This window comes from Taeniopygia guttata, chromosome Z (genome assembly GCF_048771995.1).
Source record: "Taeniopygia guttata chromosome Z, bTaeGut7.mat, whole genome shotgun sequence".
NCBI classification, from domain to species: Eukaryota; Metazoa; Chordata; class Aves; order Passeriformes; family Estrildidae; genus Taeniopygia; species Taeniopygia guttata.
Window position 1 is genome coordinate 11,226,055 of NC_133063.1, and position 25,130 is coordinate 11,251,184.

The 25,130-nt window shown below is 43.1% G+C and overlaps 2 protein-coding genes across 4 annotated transcripts; one reads left to right on the forward strand and one right to left on the reverse strand.

The window, feature by feature from the left end:
* Window positions 1-1,864: 1,864 nt before the first annotated feature.
* On the forward strand, window positions 1,865-16,300 carry NFIL3 (nuclear factor, interleukin 3 regulated). Of its 3 annotated transcripts, XM_072921830.1 has the most exons (3): window positions 1,865-2,002; window positions 3,036-3,072; window positions 12,326-16,300. In XM_072921830.1, the coding sequence occupies exon 3, from the start codon at window positions 12,518-12,520 to the stop codon at window positions 13,889-13,891; it is 1,374 nt and encodes a 457-aa protein (XP_072777931.1). In that variant the 5' UTR covers window positions 1,865-2,002; window positions 3,036-3,072; window positions 12,326-12,517; the 3' UTR covers window positions 13,892-16,300. The 3 variants fall into 3 exon arrangements, with proteins under 3 accessions (XP_072777931.1, XP_030113424.1, XP_030113426.1); XM_030257564.4 differs by lacking the exon at window positions 3,036-3,072; XM_030257566.4 differs by lacking the exons at window positions 1,865-2,002; window positions 3,036-3,072 and adding an exon at window positions 3,563-3,760.
* Window positions 16,301-20,154: 3,854 nt separating this feature from the next.
* On the reverse strand, window positions 20,155-22,605 carry LOC115490962 (uncharacterized). Its single transcript, XM_030257568.3, has 4 exons — window positions 22,576-22,605; window positions 22,307-22,470; window positions 21,402-21,447; window positions 20,155-21,220 (listed from the first exon to the last, which is right to left on the reverse strand). The coding sequence occupies exons 1-4, from the start codon at window positions 22,603-22,605 to the stop codon at window positions 20,339-20,341; spliced, it is 1,122 nt and encodes a 373-aa protein (XP_030113428.2). The 3' UTR covers window positions 20,155-20,338.
* Window positions 22,606-25,130: the final 2,525 nt, after the last annotated feature.

Sequence of the window (25,130 nt, forward strand, 5' to 3'; positions counted from 1 at the left end):
TTGACAGTACTGAAAACTCAGTGCACTGGACTGGAATGATATATATGGGACATAATGTGTGCTGCACAAGATTCCTCACATAGGTTCTTCACTGTGCCAAAGACCTTAAGTAAGACACCAATATTTATGAGCAAGCAGGTCTTCAAGCTTATTGCTGGATCTCATGTCTGACATTTCCAGTAGCATGCCAACTGTCTCTGCATGTCTGTTGTCCACTGGCAAGTGGAAGCACAGGGAAAAAAAACCCTGATTGTGCAGCCTCCAGGTGGAGGCAGTGGTTGATCTCTCGCACTCGGCTGCTTTTGAATCCCCATGTCTGTCACAGTGGACTGTCACACACTCCGCAGTCTGTTACCTTTAACAAGGCTGCATAGGCTAATAGGAAATAGGAAAGGAAGAGGGGTAAACCAATGTGAGTAAAGGTTATTAGACCTTTCATATTAAATAATCCAGGGAGATATAAGGAAATGGATTCAAGGCATTTAGACTATCGTGGAGGGATATTTTGGGTTCATGTGATAAAACACTAAAGGCTGAGGTAAACAAAAAAAAAAAATACTCTGAATTTGCTTTCTGTTAGGTTTGCTTTACTCCAGAGGGCTATCTCTGTTGACATATAAATACAGGATGACAGAGTAATGTACCAGAATAATGTTGGAGAAGATTATACTATGTTAGTAAGTGTTTAACAGAATGAAATCATGAATCATTTACATTCCAGAATTAGGATTTAATAAATTTTACTTCTAAAAGAAAAAAGAAAAACAAAAAAAAAGAAAAGAGATGGCGATACAAAGCTTCTGCGAGGAAGGTACATATATCGCTCCTAATCAAACGTATGCATCCCAACCCATTCTGGGTTGACAGCTGGATTTCTGGCTGGCCATGTGTCACTTTCTAAGAGGGAGGCTAAACAGGGGGCAAACCAGCACCAGGCTCTCTGCAGCATCACTGGGGGAGTGTGGGGTGGGGGGACGGGGCAGCCGGCGGGGATCGCATCCCCGCCCCGGGAGGGTCAGCGGGACTCGGCTCCCCCAAAGCGCGTCCCCGCCGCTGCGCAGCCCCGCAGCGCTGCCGGCCCAGGGGCGAGGGCGGAGATGAAGCGACACCACCGAAATCCTTCAGCCCTGACGGCCACCAAGGGCAGCGGACGAGCCCCGGCGCCCGCGGAGCGCGGGGCAGGCGGCGCCCCGGCAAGGCCGGCAGCGGGCTCCTCTCCCCTTGCCGTTCCTCCCGTCCTGTTACGATTCTCCCCCCCGCTCTCCGCCAGCGACAGCAGCCGCAGCGCGATCCGCCGGCGGAACGCGGCGAGGCGGCGGGTGCGCGCCTCGGGAGCGCGCCTCGCCCGACGGCGCGGGGCCGGCGGGTGCGAGGGCTCGATTCCCACACGCCGCGCAGACACACCCCCGTAACGCCGCGCACCGCGACCCCGCGGCGGGAGCCGGGGCGGCGGCGCGTGGCCGGGGCGGCGTTGCGGGGCCGGGGCGGCGTTGCGGGGCCGGGGCGGCGGCGCTCGGGCCCCGCCGCGGCGGAGCGGAGGCGCCGCGCCCGGCGGGCGGAGGCTGCGCGGGGCGAGCGCCCCCCAGCGCGCTCCGCCGCGCCGGTTACGTAAGCGCGGGCGCCCCCCGCGCCGCCCCCGCCGGCGGTTATGCAATCGCAGCACACAGACCTACTGTACGGCGCACCGCCCCGCGCCCCGCCCCGCCCCGCCCCCGCCCGCTCCCATTGGTCGCCTCCCGGCAGCGCCCGGCGCCGATTGGCCAGCCGCGGCCGCCAGTCACGGCGCGGCGCGGCCGGCATGCGGGCTATGAGCGCCGCGCCGCGCAGCCCTGACCTACTAACACACATCTCTCCGCGCCGCCGCCGCGCGCTCCCGCCCGCCGCTCCGCCGCCGTCCGCACGGCGCGGCACCGCACCGCGCCCGCTCCGCGCCGCCGCCCCCCTCACCGCCCGAGGACCGGCGCGGGGCGAGGAATGCTCGGCGCTCCGCGGCGCGCTGCAGGTAAGGAAGGAAGGCAGGCGCGCGTACAAAGTTGGGGCGCCCGCCCGGTGCTTCGCTCTGGTCGCGGGCGGGGAGCGGCTCGTGCTTAAGGGGAGCCCGGCCAGCTCCGGCCGCCGCCGGGCGGGGAAGGGTCCGGCGGCGGCGCCGCTCTGCGCGGCGGCGGGCGGCTCGGCGGAGGGGTGGTGGCGCGGGAGGCAGCCCGGGAGATGCCGGCCGGCGGCTCTGGCTGTCGGGGCGTGCTCGTTCCTGGCGTGCCGCGCTGCCCCACGCGTGTCTTCGCGGCGAGCCCCGGGCAGCGCCGCCGGAGCGGCTCTCCGCGTTGCATAATGTGCCGGCGGGGAGCGGAGCTGCCGCGGCGGGCGCCGTGCGGGGCGGAGGGCTGGGTCCCGGGCAGCGCCAGCCGCAAAACCACCGGGAGCTGCTGCCGGAGCCCGCCGGCCAGACCCAGTCCTCTCTCGGGCGGCGTAGGGGCATGTTGCCCGCGGGCAATCGGGATCAATGGCAGCGGCCCGGGACTGGGGCTGCGCTTGTCTCAGCCAGCCTTTTCCGTCACTTTTTGTCGCTGTTTTTTAGGCGCTGCGGGACCGATCGCATAATAGTTCCTGGAAATGTTGCATTATGTAACCACAAAATATGCTGGCGGCGGGGCTGGGAAAAGGGAGCTAATTATGCGATTTTCTAATCTGCCTACAAAGAAATTAGGACAATCTCGCCCCGAAAAAAAAAAAAAAATGCCCCCTAAACCCGTAACTGTAACAGGTTTTGTTAAAGTGTGTTTATTAAGGGAAGTAGACAACTGGGTAAGTGGGGAGGCGAGGTGCGCTCGCCGGCTGCGTGCCGGGTGCCTTAAAACGAGATTTGTGTTGGGTCTATATTTAGCCCCTTCGCGTTTTAGCAATTGTGGCTTCATGTGCTATTTCTGGTCTTTTCTCCAGAGCCGTGCGTGTGTAAGACGTTCGAGGCATTTGCTCGGATTTTTAACTCTACGCCTTCGGAGGCTTTTTAGATCAGGCTGTATTTATTTTTTTTTTAGGGAAGGCGTTTCGCCCAGACGCCGTGGCATCTCTCCGGTACGGCCTTTCACTGGGGAAAAAATAATGAAAAATAATTTAAAAAAACCAAAAACCAATCAAACAAAACATCAGACCAAAACAAACCAAACGGGAATGGCTTAATTTAAAGGAAGAAAGGCGTTTACGGGAGATCTCAGCCGCGCTGGAGGGGGAGAGGAAGAGCCGTCCCGGCCGTGCCCGGCGGGCCGGGGGCCAGGTGCGGCCGGCCCCGTGGGGCAGCGGAGCGGGCTCCGCTGGGGGAGTAGGTCAGTGTGACAGACGCGATGGGCGGTGGAGCGGAGCCGGCTGCGCGGAGCCCGGCGAGCCCTCCGCGCCCCGCTTCTCCTCCCGGAGGCTCGCGGGGGTCGCCGCTGCCTCCCTTTCCCCCCGGCCGGCGGGGCGCGGCGGCGGCGGCGGGCGAGGGCTGGGGGCGCTGCGCTCCCCCTCAGCCCTTTGTTCTGGGCTGGGGCGGCGGCGGCGGCGGGGGGGCGGCGGGCTGGCAGCGCGGGGCCGGGCGGGCCGGGGCCATGCGCCGCCGGTCACGTAGGGGGCCGCGGGGCCGAGCCGGGCCGCCTTTGTGGCGGGCGCCGATCCCGCGGCTCGGCCCCGCACCGCGCCCCGCGGAGCGTCCCCACCCCGCCGCCCATCACCCCCCCGGTCCCACCGTCGCCTGCAGGCAGGGATCGCCAGACAAAGGCCCTCGCTGGTAGGCACGGGATGAGCGTTTTCTTTCGTTTCTTACGTAACGAACGACAACAACATCATAAAGGCGGGGGGTGGGGGGGAAATCATCATTGCCTAATTCTGTAATGTTTTTCCCAAGTCAGTTCGGCGTCGCAGTGGCTGTGTGTTTTGTACTCTGGGGCCAGCTTGTGCTGTGTCCTCGATAGGAGCATAGCTTGAAAGTTGCTGACTTGCCTTTCAAGATGAGGTGATTTTAATTTCTTTAAATTTTTTTCTTAATTTTTAATTACTAAAACGGTTCTCCAATACGTGAACCCAACATCACTGTGCTCCTGACCAAAAACCTCCCAACCGAGTACCCCAGCCACAGGCTTTATGTTTGTTGTACCTGCTATAGCAAGTTGAAGCAAAGTATTTTAAAAACGTAATGTTCTTGGTAACTGCATGAACTTTTTTTGCTGCTTGATTGCTGGGGCCAAGTACAGCCTTGACAGTGAGGCTTTTTTGGAGTTACAGTTTTGTTAAAAGCAACCCTGTTTTTTTTTTTTTTTGTTGTCCTTGTAACTTGAATGATTGCACTTAGTTTCGTTATGTTTGCTCCAGTGTGTATGTAACCTACTTTGAGTTATCTTTGCCCTCCTCAGTAATTAATTAAATCCAGAGCCTCGTTTGAAATATTGCTATGTGCATTGCTTTTATGGTCCTTATTCAATCAAAATGTTGACTTTGATGGGAAACTCGAATGAATAAGGATTTGGTGTTTTGGCCCAAAAGCCTGATTTAAACCAACAAGTTCAAGGACTGCTGAATAAGGGTCATTAATAACATTGGCACTAACAGTTATTGTTACATTACACGTCTCACATTACAGATGTCTTTGACTGTTAAAATGCTAATAAGTGTTAGAATATTCTGCCTCCAGTTTCACTTTATATTTTTATCTCGTGCTCCAAAGGACTCTTAACTATCTTTCAAAATATCCAGCTTCCTGAATTTGCATCCAAAACCTCAAGTTTCTGCTGTTTTGGTGGGGGTTGCTTTGCGTTTTGTTTTGAGGTCTGGGGGGGGATTTTTTTTTGTTTATTAGTTTTTGTTTTTATGAAACAGATGTGAAGGTGTCAAGAAGCTAAGAATCTTCCCATGGGCAGTATGAACTTATATGACCTCCAAACAGCTTATCTCATCTTAAGAGGGAACAGTGTTTGCCTTGCTTTGGATGAAATTTATAGAACATACATTCTTTCTATTGCAGTAGAATCAAAAGAGAGTCTGAGAAAGATACCAGCACCATGCTGCTTTTTTCCAATCCTTTATCTTGAAATAAAACTCTTAAATAAAATAAACCTTTAACTCATTTTAAATTGACTTATTTTAACAAATAGTTATGCAAACTACGCTTATGCAATAGTTTTTTTCCAGACGGCAATCTCGCTGCTGTTATAACATCACTGTGATGCAATAATATGAACAATAAAATCCTCTGTTTGAGTCTTATTACACACTGTTAAGCAATGTGTCTGACTCATCGGCTTAATTGACTCTTCTAGGTGACCTTGCCATGATCATTACAGCCAGTTATGAGATATAAATGTGCTTAGGCTATGTAATAGAAAAAAAATGCAAATAAATGGCCAATTCCTGCAGTCCAATCTAAAAGAAAATGACAATTGATTTCCGTTTTAGTATTTTACAGTATTAAAGCATTACCTTACACTATTTGAAAATATTTTTTTAGTAGCTACATGATAATTTAACTGTCTAATACTGACGATAAGCATGACTGTTAAAAACAAGATTGTGTAAACAAGGGAATAGTTGGTCTTGACTAAAAATGTGGTAGAAACAATGTTATTAAAAAATTGTATTATAAGGTGGATCTGAAATAAATCTAGCCACTTTAGATACACTGTGTTTTTTCCTGATTCACTTGTTGAATTGGTCCATGTCCAAAATAGCATACTATGAGATCAAATTTTGTGACAGATATTAAATATATATTCTATTATGAAAAATGCCTTATTTAAGACATGGCTTTTTTTCCTTTCTTGAGTTGCTCCACCTTGGTGTAATTTTCAGCCTGTCCTGCAGTATTTGAATAATTAACCAGTTTTTGCTACGGAGGTGTCTGCACAACAGCTGACAATAAAGATGTCAGTGCTGCAAGACTTCTCTTTGCAAGTGGAATGCAATCCAACAAAGAAAATTATGCTCAGCATGGGCAGTGGTCTGGACCATCTCACAGAATTGGAGCTCTAAAGATTGCTATTTCTCTGCTCTGTCTGCTGTGAGTGGTAGATAACAATTTACAGCCAGCGTTTATTCTGTATATTTACTTCGGTTGTTATATAACAAGATGCATGTTTAGAGCATCAGCTGGGATTAATTGACATAATTCTGCTGCCTTTAAATAGAGCCATATAAATTTAGGTCAGCTGAAGGTCTGGTCCATGGTTGGCATTTTAAGAACACAGTTCAATAATAGAAAGCTATTTGTTGTCAGAATAATTAATATTTGATTTTGTGGACTTATTTTAAATGGTTTGTAACTAAGGGAAACCTGAGATTGTATTTCCAGAACATGGTTGCTATTAAGTTATAGCTTTTCACAGTCTAGTTCTTCATGCTGCCAAGTAGCTATTGAAATGGGAAACATACTGTCATAGATAGTACTGTAACTTCAGTAACAGTTGTTTCTATTGAGGCTTTATTAAAATACTGGAAAGTGATATGGTATTATTAAATTGCATGCTTACATGTGTATACGATGTATATGGAATTAAATATTTACCCAAGATATATTTATTTCCTTCTCAGTTACATTTTTTCCTGGTGCTATCAGAAATATTCTTAGATCTTGTTTTTTACCATTTGAACCAGATCAATAAATAGCTTGTTTTGGGAAACATGAACAGATCTGGCAGAATCATACTGTCTTTACAAGGAAATGAAAGAAAATGTGGGGCAAATTGGCACTTACTAAGCTTCGCTGACTTTTTCTGAACAACTGCTACCCTTAACATATGTTTTATGCCCTCCAAATAGAAATTTTATTTCTGTAATTTACCTTTGGAAAGCAGGCTGTACTTTAATGAGTTAATTTGTAGTTCTTAAGATAAAACTGTAACTTAAGTCATTTTTGCAACAAAGATAGCCTTTTTTAAAAATTACATATGACATCAGCTTTCTGGGTGCAACATAGAGTTGGGTAATATGAATTTGCAATAGTATTTCAAGTTCCATTATAATCTTACTTATTTTTTCCTTACATTTGATTGAACAGTGTCATAATAAATGATTTCTGATGAGCCTGATGGAATATATTTTGTGGACATATTCCATTTTTTTCCTTCAATAATATGATCAACATTTTAGCAAAAGTGGGTCAGCTTGTACAAAGTTATCATCATCAGTGTTCCACTGACCTAATTACACATTGGTCCTGAAACAGTAAGCACTTAAGATGTTCATGATGTAGGAAAAGGAAACTGCATACAGGATCAATACTTGTGCGTTGCTTCACGCTGTTGTAACACATTCATGGTCCTTGTGCACATTACTACGTAACGGCAGAAATTGGTGGCAATATTCATATTGTAAATGCTCTTCCCCTTTGTGCCTGCAGGTAACCTGTCACAGCATAAAATGCAGTCACCTAGGTTTTATCAGAAAGTTTTAACTTCATTTGTTCTACGTTGTCTAGACCTTCTGGCCCACAAATCTGTCCCAGGGATATCACTGTTTCACATATCCAGCATTAAAGCTTTTCTTCAACAGGAACATGAACTCACAAACTGTTGTAGGTAAAAGGCAAGAAAAAGTATGTTGAAGGTCTTCAGTGGAGATTGGAAATACTCTGGATTTCTGAATTATGATAGTGATAATGATAGGTGCAGAGTCTCACAGCAAAATTTTTGTCTGTGGAAAGCAGTAGAGGTAGAGTATCTCCAAAATTTTTCAGCAGTGTTTAGGGAGGCTGTGCATGCACCACCTGAGCTTAAACTCAGTCCCATGTATGTGATGAGAATATTTTTTTCTGTACCATATAAAGATATTGAGATAGATAGCATCTGGTTTTGGGATACTTTGGAGATAAAGTGCAAAATATATCTTTCAGTTTTCCAAAATTTGGAATGCAAACTGGTAGCTTTTTAATCTATAAACAATTTCTATAGCAGCTCATCTGGTATGTAGCCAGATTTTCAAAATTGGTAAACTGGGACAGAATGGTGGCAGTAATATAATTAAAGATACCTATGCAAAACATGGACAACATCAACTAAAACTAAGCAGAGACATCAAGATGAGTGCAATTGTTTTTTGAGAGTGTGCCATATAGTGGTGGTGATAATAGAGACAAGTTTTTTTCCTAGAACAAAAGAAGCTACACACAACTGTTATTTTCTTCCATTTTTAAGGGCTGATATATATTCCTCTTGTAGACACAATGATACAAAACTGAATTATGTTTGAGCATTCAATGCTAGAAAATGGGATTTCATTTAGTGTGATAGAATCACTATCAAAATGCTAGAGCTGTAGAATTAAAAAACCATTTTATCCTAGGATATGTTTGAAAAATTATGCTTGGAAATAGCATGAATTATTTTGCTAAATATAAATGAAAGCATGCAGTTACTCTATGCAGAAGGATAGGTACATGAGGAGGCTCCCATACATTCTCTAAAGCAGAGATTATTTATGCAACTAAATTATACAGAAGAGAGCAAGCTTGTGGCCTTGTCCTCCAAACTTTGAGACCTTTCAGTTATTACAGTGTGAATACGTAAATCCCCAGGATCAGATCTTGAATGTGCCGTGTTGTCACTTCAGTATCTTTTGAAGTCCCGTGGATAAATTAATTTTTTGTGATTTCTGCATGCATAATTTTTTGCTTCAATAGCATGAGTCTTATACAACAGTCTCATTAATACTTGGATCTGGGATTGTATTCTGCTTCTGTTGAAGTCAATGGCAAAATTGCTGGGGGACCAAATCTGTCTTTGTAATTAAGTTAATAGGGTCGAGTGTTATTACATTGTAGAATTGGCACTCAATGCCATTAACATCAACCAACCAAATGTTGGTTTTATAACACTTTATGAGGGAGTGATAAAGCAATTGAAAAATTAATCATAAGGGAAAATATTGGTATTTGAAATGTAGTCAGAGGAATCATTACAGTTCATTAATTTATGTTTAAATACTCATGTTTTCCAATGGAATTATAAAATGCAAGTGAAGTGAAGTGAAATGGCTGGTTCCATTGAAGGCATGTTGCCATTATCATCAGATGGAATTTAATTTGTTTACAGACTCAGCATTGGGCTGATCCACATGAAGAAGTATTACTAAACAAGGGTTTTGACTCCTGTTTGTAAAGCTTCAGTTCCAGTTACCATAATAAAAGCACTCAAGAAATACAGAAAGAGTTGCAGGTCTTTTGTTGTTTTGTTCATTCGCAAAAGTAATGGCATTAGGTGTAACTGAATAAATAGCAAACTGGTATGACTGTGTCAGTGGGTTACATGTCTGTCTTGACAGCTTTACTGATGGACTCTGGCAGAGAGCAAAGTTGAATATTGCATGCAAAAACACAGTCATTTTGTTACATGCTTAATATTTACTGTGGATTGCATGCGACTTACATTCTGTCTGTTTATGCCAGGAACAGTGTGTACAGGAGGGAGACTGGCCAAGACAGGAGTTAACAGTGCTACAGTGGGCAGATTGGGCCATTCCAGTGTCCAGTCTGCAGATGTCCCCTGGAACAAGGGGCATGAACTCTGCAGCTGGTAGGGCTAAGTTCAGCTCAGTGCCAGTCTTGGGCTTGAGGGAGGATATTTGAACATGCAGTTGAGTTTTTATCTATCAATATGGTCATATTGATGAACTATGTCATTAGTCAACATTCATTTAGGAAAAAAAGCCACAATCCAGAAACTTTTTTGCTAATTATTATTACCATTATTAGTATTTTTCCTTGACCACAGTGTTGGACAAACACTACTGGAATAGACTTGAGCTGGACAGGTCCAAATTCTTATCCTGATACATTCTTGTTCAAGACTAAACATTGCTTTTATAGCATGTGGAAATAAAAGATGGGAATATTATAGCAGAAAAAGTATTTCATTTGTGTAGGTATGGTTTTGTTCTTCTAAAATATCCAATGTTTCTATAAGTACTTCCTTGTTTATGTTACCACTTGGAGTAAGTGTAGATGGTCTAGACTATATGGTGCATCTATATATATATATGGTAACAATTATGATGACATGTGCATATTAGTGTGTGTTTTCTGGGAGAACAAATACTTTGAGTGTAGCTCTCTGGTATCGTTAAATTCAGTAAGAGCTGTGAACTGATAAGGACATGAAATTGCACAAAAGTTGTTTTGAGCACATTTTGCTCATGTGGGAGTTGGCTGAGATATGTACTAAGAGACAAGTGATGATTTCATAGGTATTGAGTGCATGATAGAGTTTCCTGCTGTGTGCCATGGAAGGTGTCTGCTACTGGTACAGGTGAATACAGTAATTGTAGTGGATCAAGACAATTACGGTCAGTAACTGTGTACTCTCAGTTCTACAGGATAATGAAATGAAATCCCAGTATTCTCTTATTGTAAAATGTGCTACAGAGACTGAATATTCTACAAATATGACAAAAGGTCAAATGGCCTTGTCTTCTCTTTTTTTGTTGTTTTTGTTTTTAAGTTTCAGCAACGATTTTTTTTTTAAGTGTTGAGTTACACTAGGTTTAAAATGGTATACATATGAATTAAATAATTAATTCCTTGAATCAGTGAAATGAGCAAAATGTCTATACACCTACTTCAGCAAATCAAACTGTACTGAAAATTTGGAGAAACAGATGTTGCTTTGCTGTTTGGTTCCTGGTTTGCTGATCCAGCTCCTTCAGTCCTGACAGAAATCTCCCTTTTGACTCCACTTGGAATTTTGGATCAGGGTCTAACTATGTAACTGTTTCTGTATTAGAAGTACATTTATTCTTTTCAAACATGACAATTTGTGGTGCTGCTTTTGCACTAAAATATTAGATGCTGTCTTTGGTGAGGTTGGTGTCTAGCTATTTTTCATTAGGGTTGTATTATCAAAGACAAATAGTTACATGTCAGTAATTAACCATGGATTTTAGGAAATTCTACTTAGTTGTTCTATTAAATGTGTTAATTTTTTCATGACAGAAAAATTGGCATGGTTTGATGGAACAGAACCCAGCTTGAAACCTTAGTCTTTATGACCCTGCTTAATTGTTACTACATCACTCATTCCACTTTGCCTTCTGGAAAAGACAAGAGAAACTGACAGAATACAATTCATTAATTCTTTTATAACTTTCTTGACTGATAATGTTAAAATTAGTTTCATTTGTCATTGTAAAAACATTCCCAGTAAATAGAGACATTAATCTGAAGTGGCTCATTTTTTTCTTCTGGTCGTACAGGCAAGAATGATTGCTGACTTGATAGTCAATTCTATAAAAGCAGTTGGCATACTACATTCTTTTCAACAGGAACATGATTGACTGTAGAAAATTATATATGAGAAGCTGTGCATAAGATCAAGACCAAGTGATCTTAATATTTTTGCATTAAAAGGTGCTGAATAAAACAAAGGCCAATATAAACTATTAAGTTCAAATTTAATGATTAAAATATCTGAAGCTAAAGGTTAAGCTGGTTTTTATTTGTTAATGGTAAGACTTCTGGGTCTAAACTTTTACTTCAATGCAAATGTTGTTTCCTGAAAGTGCACATGCCTCAACAGTATTAAACTTTACTTTGACATAATACGACTTTGTCAAATGCACATTTTTTATTAAATGTCATTTCTCTAATGTATTTTTCAATACTAATTTTAATGTTTTCTTTGTAAGATACTAGAAAATTACACCATTTTTTGTAAATACTTTTTAGTTAGGTACTTGCCCAAATTATGTTTGTGAACTTGCTAGTTTGAATTAATATGATGGATGCAAACACTTACATATAGATATATATTTTTTTTACAGGATTCAAAAGCAGCAATTAAATGCTTAATAGATAAGCACTGGATAATGGATAATGGTGGTATTTTAAGACAATAGAAGGCACTCCTTCTTCTCTAAATCAGCTTATGTTATTTTTAATCCTTGAAGGACCCAAATGTATTGCATTTCTGTCATACACCACAGCTGTTTTCAGAAGAGATGCTTTAATGTGGAACAGGATACTTTACAGTGCTGCTCATCAACATGCTTTGTGTCCTGCAGTTTAAAGTATTGAAAAGTTTTAGTTTAACCAGTGATGCCATGGAAGGTTCAGTGACAGCATTACTGTAAGGTCAAAACTCAGATGTTTTTTAATTGATTTTTCTTTGGATCATATAATATTTGTTTTGGAAGCAAATCTGCTACCTCTAGGTGTTATGAAATTTAGAATATCAATAGCTTCGGTGTTGAGCTCTCTTCATATCGCAGCAGGTTTAATCAACCAAATTCTTATTAAAATATTTGTCAATAGCTACTTTTGTGTGTTTTTATCAAGCAATTCCTAATTAGTAATAAAATTCTCTATTTATTTCAGGTTTTTAGAAGATTCCCATTGAATCTGCTAAGAAAACTGGTTCTAGACAGACACTTCTCTCTGAGATTATGAAAGAAAAGGAAGAATGTGTGTGGATTTAAAATTACTGTGTTTTTCAAGTTGTGGAGTGAGAAGTACTGGGAAGATAGCTTGCTCTGTTGCTTCTTGTAGATCTTCTACAAATTGTTTCTGATGCAGCTGAGAAAAATGCAGACCCTTAAAAAGGAGCACGGACCTGTTGACACAAGTAGCAATGTGGACAAAATCATGGTACTTAAGTCAACCTTAGCAGAAGTATCTGAAGAATTGTCTACAAATGAAGATATACTACTTACTGAAGCAAGTAGTGGGAAGAGCAAATCTTCAGCTTGCCGGAGAAAGCGAGAATTCATTCCAGATGAAAAGAAGGATGCTATGTATTGGGAGAAAAGGCGGAAAAATAATGAAGCTGCCAAAAGATCTCGTGAAAAGCGACGACTGAATGACCTTGTCTTGGAGAACAAACTAATTGCACTGGGAGAAGAGAATGCCACTTTGAAGGCAGAGCTGCTTTCATTGAAGTTAAAGTTTGGTTTAATTAGTTCTGCGGCCTATGCCCAAGAGATACAGAAACTCAGTAGCTCAACAACTGTGTATTTTCAAGATTATCAGAGTTCCAAATCAAATATTAACTCATTTGTAGATGAACATGAACCATCTATAGTTGGTAGCAGTTGTATTTCTGTCATTAAACATTCTCCCCAAAGCTCAATGTCTGATGTATCTGAAACATCAACTGTAGAGCATACCCAACCAACTCGTATACAAAGCAACTGTAGAAGTCCTGAAAATAAGTTCCAGATTATAAAGCAGGAGCCCATGGAATTAGAGAGAGAGCCAAGAGATGACAGAGGTTCATACAAAGCGTCCATATATCCAAACTACATGGGAGCTACCTTTAATGTATACTCACATTCTCCTCCTCTCTTGCAAGTTAATAGGTCCTCCAGTAATTCTCCAAGAACGTCAGAAACTGATGATGGTGTAGTTGGAAAGTCATCTGATGGAGAAGACGAACAGCAGGTTCCTAAGGGTCCAATTCATTCCCCAGTTGAACATAAAAATGTTCATGCAACAGTGAAAGTTCCAGAAGTGAATTCTTCAGCTTTGCCTCACAAGCTTCGAATCAAAGCCAAAGCCATGCAAGTTAAAGTGGAAGCAATGGATAATGACTATGATGCAACACAGAAGTTGTCGTCACCCATTGACATGTCCTCAAAAAGACATTTTGAACTTGAAAAACATGGTGCGCAAAACTTGGTGCATTCTTCTCACACTCCTTTCTCGGTTCAAGTGACTAATATCCAAGACTGGTCACTTAAACCAGAACTCTGGCATCAGAAGGAACTCAATGTTAAAATTCAGAGTGGTTGCAAAGCTGGAGTTGTTGAAATAAAAGACAATATCTACAATGTCTCTGAGTCAGAGAATCTCTATTTGAAGCAGGGCATAGCAAACTTATCTGCAGAGGTTGCTTCACTTAAAAGACTTATAACTACACAAATCTCTGCATCAGACTCTGGTTAATTTACTACTGAAAAAAGGCTTATTGTTTCAAAGGATGTCATTTGCAGTAGATCAATATGTTTTGTATGATGCTGAATTTTCACTGGACTTGTGAAGTCATTTCACTGTAATGTTCACATAATGTCTGATTGGTGTCTTTTTGTGCACAAATTATTATGAAGACTAGGTTGTGCTATGATCACTATGCCTTGAGTATAGTCAAGTAGCCTGTACAAAGGCTGTATATAGTGGACTTTAATTTCTTTTTGTTCTACTACAAAGCGTGCAAGTTACCAGTTACAATAAAATATTGGTGACAAACATAGAACATCTACTCCAGTTCAGTTGATTTTATGAACTTGTAAATAAGTTGTTAATTAAAAACTGGTTTATTTCTTACACTGTGCTCAACTTCACTTACATTTTTGGTTTTTTCAGCCTAACAACCAAATTACAATTTACAAGATGTGTGATCCTTCTGGCCACCTTTTTCCTTAACATGTTTTTTAGAAGAGAGGTAAAGTGAATATTTATAAATGAAACAGTACCAATTTATAGCCTTAGCCTTCTTTAACTTATTTCTTAGTAGAAATTAACCAAAAGCCCTGCAAATTCTAACCCAGTAACTAATATCAACGACTTTTTTTTTTGATCCTTCAATCTCAAATGAGACAGTAATGAGTTTCCTGGATGTTTTAGTGTGACAAACAATTTTTCAATATTATTACTTGGTGTTTTAGGTGAAATTAGTTAAGTCAGATTTGTGCATCTGCAAAGTTTTCAGAGCCTTGCAGTGGCACGATTGGACAGCACCATCTCTGCCAAGGGGTGGCTTGCATCTGCAAGGGGTGCAGGCATGGAAAGTCAACCCCTCTTGCATACCAGCATTCTGTCCGTGGCAGACCATGGGCCACCTGTATATGAAGTATAAGGCTACTGGATTTGTAAACTCTGAGCTCAGCTAGGTAAATACTTGCACAAAGGCTAGGCAATAGCAGTTGCAGAGTTAAAGATCATCTGCTATTTTAGTTCCCAGAATGGGACATAATGCAATTATGCATGAAGTAAGTCTTGCCAGCAATTTGTCCCTGGTTTCAATGGCTTAATTAACTGAACTGGAATACCTTGGCTTGCTAAAGGGCATTTTGCAAGAGCTTCTCAGATGTAAAATACAGACTGTGTGAAGAACTGCACAATCTAGACACTGCTAGCCCCTTACAACTTCTGCAGATAATGAGTTCTTCACTTGATGACTGGACAGGGCTGTGGTGCTCTTTGTCTTTCAGAAGAGCCATTGAACCATGGAGTCTAGAATTGTATCACATATCCTTGGTTTGGCATTTTAAAACTAAAAATAATTCATAAACAGAGCATAAACTTGGCAGAGGTTCTTTTCATGATACTTCCCCCTTCTTTTAGCATACTAATAAAATGGACTAACAAATAAGCTTTTTCTGAAAAGGCTTTTTATTAATTGCCATACTGTATAATGAATTGAACCTTTCCATAGGCTTAAAATACTAATTAACAAAACAATATGTAGGTATTGTTTTTTTAAATTAATACTTGACTTGAGTGAGAGGAAGTTTGTCAATTTTTTGGGGATATGAAGAGGAGTCTGAGTCACTCCTAATAGCTCTGAAGCTTGGTCCAGCAGTCAAGGCAATGGCAGAACTCCCTGATGTCAGTAAGGACAGGATTTGATTCTGTGCCTTTTCAGGAACTGATGATTCAGTTGTGTTCTGGGAGGACCTCCGCACAGAAATCACTGGTACTTTCTGAGCTTTTTTGAGCCTTCTAACTGCTGTGCTGTATTTGTGGCATTCAGAGTTGATAAACTGCTATTCTTTTTTCATGCCTTAATAATACAATAGACCCCATAGCTGGGCTCTGTATGTATTTGGTAATTAACATAGATGACATTTCAATGTTACTGAAAATAAGCTCAGGATTATTGCATGAAATGTAAAAATTTGCATTGAATGATGGGGATATGAGACATGAGGCAGTTATGGCTACTGCCTCCTTGCTTGCTAAGTATCTTCTGTAAGCAACAATAAAATTCTTTAAATATTTTGCATATTATTTATCACATGTAATGTGTTCAAAGAGAGGACTTAAAACTCTCAGTGTTGCCATCAGTGTAAGCCTAGATCTATTGGGTTTTTTTCCATTTCTTGTTAGAATTGTTTGTCATAATGGAAGAATGTTGTCCTCTTTCTAGCTCATTATATATTTTGTGTATCTGTTTTGTGCAATTAATACTTAACAGTAATGATGTAGTTAATTTGTTGAAGGATGTCATTGCAAGAAAGTTATAGCATGGAGCTTAGGAGCACAATCAGATGTTATTTATACTCCCTTTATACCTTAGTGTTATGCTTCATTTGAAGAAAGAAATAAATAATTTGTCTTTTGTTCAAAACCAGATCTAACCTACCACATGCTTTTCTATTATGTTCATCATCATAGTCCAACACAGGGGCGTTAATTTGGGTTGATGACCAATCTTCCTGAGTTGCCATTTCTCCATCTAACACTTGGAATATCTTTCACATAGAGTGTGGGTACATCCAAAGCCCCGTTATTGGCTACAGCTGCTGAGTCTGAACTGTTGTGTAGATGGCCTCCTCATGCAGACCTCTCACCCTGCTTGTCCATCTGCAGCCTGCTTCCCCTCGGGATGTGAAATGGGAAAGATGGAGTGTCATCCTGTGGGGGTGGGAGGGAGAGAGTGCAGTGAGACTGCCCTGCTCCAGCCTTCAGCTGTGCTCTTCCAACCTGCCTTCCTTGCACTGCAGGAAACAGAATCCATGGAAAAAGTATCCCTGGCTGGTCATCTAGTCTCTCAATGGGAAATCAGAAGGTTGGTTTTCAGCATAAAATGGGCTTTATCTAAGTGTGAATAAACTGGCATAACATTGTCTAACTTACAAAAATTGTCAGCAATTGACAAAGAAACACGAAACATGGCAAAAGGGGAATCTTTCTTATTTTAGTGTCTTCAGTTACAAATGTTAAGGAAGGCCACATACAGAAACTGGTAATTCTGAGACTTACCAGTATAAATTCTCTTTCATGATAATTGTTAATTTGAAGGGCTTCATGGAAAGTAAGAGAAGTCTGAAAAATGACTGTTGATTAGCAAGGTAAACTTTTTCCTAGTGATATCAACTAGTGGCTAATTAGCAATGCAAAGTGTGAGTACAGCTCGGTCATTAAATTTGCCTAACTTAATTGTGTATAAACACAGTAATATAGCCCCATGTTCTATCAATGCCAATATTTTAATAGAGAGGTGAATTGTGGATATGCCCATACATATACTGAGCCCAAATGTTATAATTTTCTGAATACTTACAAATTTTTGTCTTCAGTAAAACTTATGTATTGCACGGGATACATTTAAATTTTATTAATATTCTGTACAGCTCAATATTCCCTTGATCATGAATACGAAACAGGTAACTGACTATTCCTGATTATTTTTCTCTTATGTTCTCCCTAATGTCTGTTTGAGTAGTTTATGAGACCAAAACCACATCAGTGCAACTTAAATGCAAAATTGTGCAATAAACACATTCCTGAAGTTTAGTTAAAAGGGCCACTAAAAATATTTTCTACTTGCTAGTACATGAATATGAATATACAGTGAATTTAGTAAGAAACTCTGAGAATCCAATTAATTTGGCCTTTATTATTACCATATTGTTTGAAAAATACTTTTATAGCTTATTTTACAATGCAAGATTGGTAACTACAAGAATGCAACAAAAGAATTTTTGGTATTTCTTGCATAAGAATGAGTAACATATTGTTCCATTTCAGTGCCAAATCAAAAGTTAAAAACACCAGGCAGAATCCTAGGGCTTTTAACTCAGTTTTAAATTGTACTTTCCTTGAAGTAGACTTTTTCTGTGTACTATAAGGGGCTCACTCAAGAGAAGTAACATCACCAGGATAGACACTTCACAGTTTCCTCCTGGCACAAACTCCTACTGATTGTTCTGTCTCTAAGGCTACCTCTCATGACCAAACGGTGATATATGCCACGTCATACATATCACTGGAACTGTAGAGAACTTCCTCACTGTGAAACAGAAGGTAGCTAGATACTCAACTGTTATTTATTCAATGAGAGCTCTAGAAGGTCTTGGTGAATTGGGAGCAAAAGGTCAGAGTAGAGGCATAGTGTTTATTTGCTTGGAAGAGAAAGTGTCAGAAGACATATGGTTTCAGGACTCCAAAAAATAGTGGAAATGCTTCTATGCTTTTTATGACTTGACCAGCTATTACCCATGCACTGATCACCATGCTGCCACTAGAGTTATAGTAATTCCACACTATGGAGCTCCACAGGATTACAAACAGAAGTGCCTGGGAAGAATGCAGGGCATGGGACTTTGCCATGATTTGATGTGGGTTTGTCTCCTGCAGGCAAGCATCCTCCATACTTCTAGTGCATCTGAAAGAGACCTTATCTGAAAAAGCCTGCATCAGTCCAAGTGTTCTGAGGAAGCTAAATGGCCATCTAATACTACCAACATTCAGATAACAAGGTCAATATTTCCTCCACCATCCCTCACTCCCCCAACAAATCAAAGCACAACTCAAAACATTAGCCAGCTGTTAGATCTTTTCATGTTATTCTGATGGGCATCTCACTTAATAATTTACACATATATACCAATTAGGCTACCCTGCTATCTGTATGTGCCAGTGTCTGTATCCATTATGTCTACATTTTGAGGCATGATGCTATACAAGTTTCTAACAATCTGGACCTCCAAAAATTCTCTTAAATTTGGTATATAAATATACTGAGAACATAATGCATTCATTTCCAAGCCAGTTCTGTTATGAAACCCTGAAAGCTGAGACATTGATGTTTGTGTAAAAATCAGAAAATACCAAAGCGTAATGTATCACACCTAAGAGCTGAAAAGATGATAAAATGCAATGAGGGCCACTGTAGCAGAACACTGTTTTCCTTTATCTGTGTTCTTGATCAATAGATAATATATGTGCTCAATAAAAGACTTGGTGGCATATGTTCTATAAAAGCCTCATGGTTAAAAATGTGAACAAGAAAACATCATAAGTATTTGTGTAAGCAAAACTATGTTGGACAAGTGACAATAACAGACAACATATATGAACTATCAGTACTGCATGGGACTGGAAGGAACTGTTTGCATTTTCTCATTTTCTGTAATGAGATTACTTAAATAAATTTTTAGCTTTGTCATGAAATAATATTTATGTCACTGAAAACAAACAGGAAGAGGGCAAACACCACTTATTTGATGATATTGACAGGTATCAGAATGGGATATTTCCAGTTGTCAGGGACCTACATGATGATCAATGATAATCCACTTCCTCACCACTTCAGGGCTGACTAGAAGTTAAAGCCCATCATGTAGGGCATTATCCAAATGCCTCCTTTTAAGGCACTGGCAGACAGGAAGCTTGTTTCAGTGTCTGACCACACTCAGTTAAGAAATATTTTCTAAGGTTCAGTCTGAACCTCTCCTTATGCAGCTTTGTACTATTGCCACATGTGCTGTCACTGGATCCCAGGGAGAACAGATCAGCAAACCCCTTTCCACGTTCCCTCCTCAGGAAGCTGTAGAGAGCAGTGAAGTTACCCCTCAGCCTATTTCTCTCCAAACTAGACAAACACAAATCTTTCAGCTGCTTGGTATCTGTCACAGGGACAGGTATCCGTCTGGCACAGATAGGCCCTCTCTAAGCAGAGCAGAAATACCAGCACTGAGGCTGGATCTGTGGGAGGAAAATCTGTGCTTAAGGGCAGTGTGGTTGCCTTGTCCTGTCTGTTCACTGATTGTGCAGCCTGATGCATGTGCCAGTCTGGCATTGTCCCTTCCCAGGGGCTGGATTTGACACTTCCCCTTCGTGAACTTCTGGGGGCTCCTGCCTTGGCAGGGTATGACTCTGGGGTGACACAGAGAGCAGCACCAAGTGGTGACTCCAGCCAGGGAGGGAATTGGTCGTGGCCGTAGTGAGGCTGCACCGGGTAGCACAGGCTGGTAGGAGAGCAGAGAACCAGATGTGAGGGCAGAGGCTGGTGCTGAAGAGCTCATGAGTGGCCTGGGCTGATGGGCTTTGGGGCACAATCTGGACCTGGAGAACCCCCTGCTGGAAATATCTGCCCTGGGGTTGGCTACGGGAATGGGTCTGGAGCTGGCCATTACTTGTTTGATGGGAGAATAACAAGGACAAAAATGCCACAGTCCTGTTTGTAATGTTGGGACTTTTTTTGAGTTTCCATGCATTTATTTTATTTGGATAGCTGGATATGAGGGGCTGTGAGTGCTAGAGGGTTGGTGTATGCCCCAGCTGGTGGCCCAGACCCATTTGGCTAACTCCTCAGGCATCCTCCACAGCCTCAGATGCAGGGGAGGCTGAAGAGGCCCCAGGGCCACTTGCCTGCCTCTTCAGAGGTCACCATGGCCCCTCAGGAGAGGGGTCACTGCCCCATCTGGAAGTGGAGGACCCAGGAACAGACTCCTCTGGCTCCTCCTGAGGCTCTTCTTGCTCCAACAGCGATGGTAATGGGTACGGAGGGGTAGCTTCTGAAATGCCCATCCATGGCAGAGGGGGTGGTGTTGGGCACCTCATCCATGGTGCATCTTGCAGGGCTGTCAGAAGGGCTTGGACCTGGGCAGGGAGATAGGGCTGGAGGGTGAGCAGATGACAGGCTGGCCTGCTGCACTGTTGCGTGGCTACACGGATAAGCTGTTGTACAAATGTTGCCACATGGTTTTGGAGGGAGACCCCCAGCATCTGGACCAGCTGGTCTTCATCGATTCCATGGCTGGCCAGGATGTCCAGGACAGTGTCCTCCACTAGGTCTGCCTCCATCCAGTTGTTCCTGAAGATCTGCCTCAGCCTTGGTCGGACCCAGATCACCAGGGTATCTAGGAGGCATGGGTAGTCCCGGAAAAGTACCATCCGTTCCCCAGGCTGGAGACCGCCCACGGGATGCCTGGGCACTCCTTCTGCAGCCCATGTTTGGGATGCTCCAGAGAAATGGAGGTCAAGGTGTCTTGGATCTCCTCTCGCTTGGTGGACAATGATGGATGGTGTCTCAGATAGTGCAATTACATGCTCCATGTAGTCATTTTCTGTCTCCATTGAGTGCAGGATGGATAGAATCCTCCTCTTGCAGAGGGGGCACTTGGGTGTGTTCTCTGCCCACTGCAGGATGCAGGTGTAACAGAACTGGTGCAGGCATGGAAATATGTAGCTGATCTCCTTCAAGCTGTCCAGGCAGATGGGACAGCAGCTGTCCATCTCTGTGGCCATGCTCTTCTCTTCAGTGGCCTAAGGGGAGCTGGGGTTATGACTTGCTCCCTTTCACTAGCCTTGCATCAGCAAATTTTACTCTAGAAGGGGAACAAGCACTATGGCCATTGCCTGGACCCAGAAAGATTGGTAGAAATGCCCTGGTCCCTCAGGAGGGAAACCATCTCAGCTCCCCGGTAGGTTTTACCCCCCAGCTCACCTCTTCTGCTGCAAGTGCGCCTCCTGGGTGTTCCAGATGCCTGAACCTGGCAGGGAGGGGGAAAATCCTTCAATGGTTGAAGGATTGAACACAGCTGCAACAAACAACTGTCCTTGCACAATGACAACATCAAAGATCTCACTGAGCACTCCAAACCTTCCCAAATGCTCAGCAGGAGTCACAAATTGATAGAATGATTTGGGCTGGACAGGAACCTTCATGATTGTCTGGTTCCAAGCCTCCTGCCATGGTTGGGGCACCTTCAACTAGAACAGGTTAGCCAGAGTCCCATCCAGCCTGGTCTTGAGCAGCTCCAGGGACAAGATCCACAGCATTCACAACTTCCTAGGCAACCTGTTCCAGTGCCTCACCACCCTAAGAGTAAATAATTACTTCCTAATATCTAATCTAAACCTACTCTCTTTCAATTTGAACCCATTCCTTTTTGTCCCGTTGCTACATGCCCTTGTAAATGTCTTGCCTCATCTTTTGTGTAGGTTCCCTTCAGGTACTGAAAGGCTGTGGTAGTCACTCCAAAGCCATCTCTTATAAAGGCTAATCAATCACAATTCCCTCAGCCTTTCCTCATAGGTGAAGAGCTCCATCCCTCTAATCATCCTGGTGGCCTCCTCTAGACTTGCTCCAACAGATCAATGTCATTCATATGCTGGGACCCCAGAGCTGATGCAGGGTTCCAGGTGGGCTCTCACCAGAGCAGAGCAGAGGGGCAGAATCCCCTCCCTCCCCTGCTGCCCACGCTGCTTTAGATGCAGCCCAGGACACGTTTGGCTTTCTGGGCTGGGAGTGCCCATGGCTGGGTCATGCCCAGCCTCCCACCCACAGCACCCCCAAGTCCTTCTCACAGGGCTGCTCTCAATCTGTTCATCCCCAGCCTGTGTTGATACCGGGGATTATCCTGATCCAGGTGCAGCACCTTGCATTTGGTCTTGTTAAACCTCATGAGATTCCCACAGGCCCACTTCATGAGCTTGTCTAGGTCCCTCTGGATGACATCCTGCCCTTCAGATGTGTCTGGGAACGAGCTGGCTGGCTGAAACTTGTTGCTCAGCTGTAAGCAGCGAGGAACGATGGGTCACAATCCATCTGTAGGTGATATCACAATGTGCCATCAACACGCATAGTACACTGTCTCAGTACATGCATCTGGGGCTACCTCTACACCAATGCCAGCTCCATTCCCCATCTTGTCATCTTATACTCACATTGATGTTACAAGACTGTCACTGAGGCCTTGGCTGTACCTCCCCAAAGTCCTGCCAGTTTGTTCTGGCCATGACAGACATCTCCAGGCAAATGAAGCATGAGGGCTCACTTACCAACAACTTGTACCTCCCCGGGAGGCTGCAGGACAAAGTCCCACAGGTTCTCCACACACTCCACACTGCTGGCCACCCCTTTGGTCTGTCCTGTTTTCTCCCATGATGTGTCACAGACAGCACTTGGCTTGCTCTGGCATGTATTCTCCTATCTTTGTTCTCTAGCTGGAAGGAGCTAGGGTGATTCCTCTGCTCAGCATGTGTCAGACCTCATCCAGGCACTCCACCCTCTTTGAGGTCCTGGAGTCAGATTGACAAACAAAAGGGGCTCCATCCTTTAAAGTAAGGATGCTCTGTGAAGCCGGGGCTGGTTCAACATGGGGCAGACAAGGTGTTGGGACATCTCGCAGCACAACCCAGTGTTTCTAAAGATGGGGACATCCCACATCAAAAGGATTGGAACAGATTCGTGGATGGGTGAGAGATGGTGGCATCTACTGCAACTAGAGAGTTTCAAACTGGAGATAAGGAATAAAAACAAAATTGCTGTAAGAATCACTGAAGTGAATTGCCCAGGTCTTCAAATCCCGAGTGGCCATAACCCAGAGCCACTGTCACATAACACAGAGCAACAGTCACAAGCTCGTGAATGGATGCTGGCTGAAGTCCTGGAAGAGAAAGCATTGACAGTAGGAAACACAGCAAACGAGCAACAGCTTTGAGAAGTTTTTTACTTTCTGGTGGTTGCATTTGGTTCAGCAGCTTTCACAGATTTTTAATTAGGAGAGAATAGAATAGTTCCAGTTGGCAGGGCTATACAAGACTCATCTAGTCCCATTGCCTGATCACACCTGGCCAACAGTTAAAGCCCATTATTGAGGGTGTTGCCCAAATGCCTCCTTTTAAAACACCACCAGGTATGGGACATCAACCGTCTTTTTAGGGAGTCTTTTTTGGTGTGCAACCACCCTCCCAGTAGGAAATGCTTCTGAATGTCAACGGGCCAGTTCTTCATCCAGCACAATGTGCACCTGCTCATCTCACAGCTGGACAACTTGTCCAAAAGGATGCTCTAAGGGACAGTATCAAAAGCATTATGAAAATCCAGGAAAACCACATCCACCTCTGTGTCTTTAATCACTAGGCAGGTTACCTAATTGTAGAAGTGTCTCAGAATAGTCATACAGGTCTTCCCTTTGTGAATTTGTGCTATGCCTGATGCTTGTGTTTCCTTGAAATGTCTTTCATGACCAGTAGTATCTTCTCCAATTTTTTCAGGTGCTGAGGTAGACTCACAGATCTGTAGTTTCCTGTGTCTTCCAGCACACCTTTCTAAATTGCAATGACTGGACAACTTCCAGTCAGCGAGGACCTCCCCAAATACCCATGACTTTTGAGTGGGGTCCTGTTGTCACATCCAACAGATCCTGCAGTACTCTGGATGAATCTCAGCAGGTCTCATGATGTTATGAACAGCCAGGTGATAAAGCTGGCACCTTATAATTTCTGTGCACAAATGAAGAGTCACTGTTCCTGCAGTTGTGGTCCTTCAACTCTGAGATTTTACCAGTATTATTAAGGGCTGAGGGAAAAAAGCACTAAATACCTCCAGTTTTTCTGTAGTTCTATTTGTCACAGGACCATCTTCAACAAGAATTGGTCCATTGTTTTCCTTGAGTCTCCTCTTGCTACTAACGTATTTTACAAGTCCTTTCTTTTTGAGCACAACACTGGCCATTTTCAACTTCTATTGAATTTTGGCCTTGCATGCCATCTCCTGTGTTTGTGAACATATATGATCTTCCTGCAAGTTCTGATCCTACTTCTAGATATCACCCAATCTTTTTTTCTTCCTGCGTTCCAAGAGGAGTTCTCTGTTAAGCCAAACTGGTGTTCTGTCCCTCTTGCTTGACCTGTGACAAAATAGGATGGCCTGCTTCCACTCTTATCAACAGTGGCTCTTTAAGACTGACCAGCACCCACAGAGGCCTCCAGAGCATATTCCTAGGAGACACTGCAAAATTGCTACTTGGATAGCTGAGAATTTGCTCAATTGAAATTCACAGTAGAAACACTGTTGAACTTTTTTTCTCATTATATTAAGAATTTTGAACTCAACCATTTCATCATCACTGTGGTCAAGACATACACCTACCATCACATGCATGAGTACTTCTCTATGAACAAATAACATATATAGGAAGGCATCTTTTCTAGCTGGAGGATTTGTGGCAGGAAATTTTCTTCAAGCAGCTCCAGGAATTGCCCAGACTTGCTTGTAACATCTGTATGGTATTTCCAGTAAATGTCTGTGAACTTGAAATCTCCCACAAGTACAAAGGCTAACAGTCCAGAGATTTCGCTTAACTGCCTGTAGAATAACCCATCAGTGAAATTGTTAAAAAGAGTATGGAAGGGAGGTACAGTCTTTTGGTTTATATATTAATCCATA

What these genes read in the sequence shown, in the direction of transcription:
- NFIL3 (XM_072921830.1), top strand. Translation starts at nt 12,518, where the DNA reads ATGCAGCTGAGAAAAATGCAGACCCTTAAAAAGGAGCACGGACCTGTT.
- LOC115490962 (XM_030257568.3), bottom strand. Translation starts at nt 22,605, where the DNA reads ATGGGGAATGGAGCTGGCATTGGTGTAGAG. An exon ending in GAGCTGGCATTGGTGTAGAG is followed by an intron (nt 22,471 to 22,575) that starts GTAGCCCCAGAT and finishes CGCTGCTTACAG; the next exon opens with CTGAGCAACAAGTTTCAGCC. An exon ending in CTGGATCAGGATAATCCCCG is followed by an intron (nt 21,448 to 22,306) that starts GTATCAACACAG and finishes CCTCCCTGCCAG; the next exon opens with GTTCAGGCATCTGGAACACC.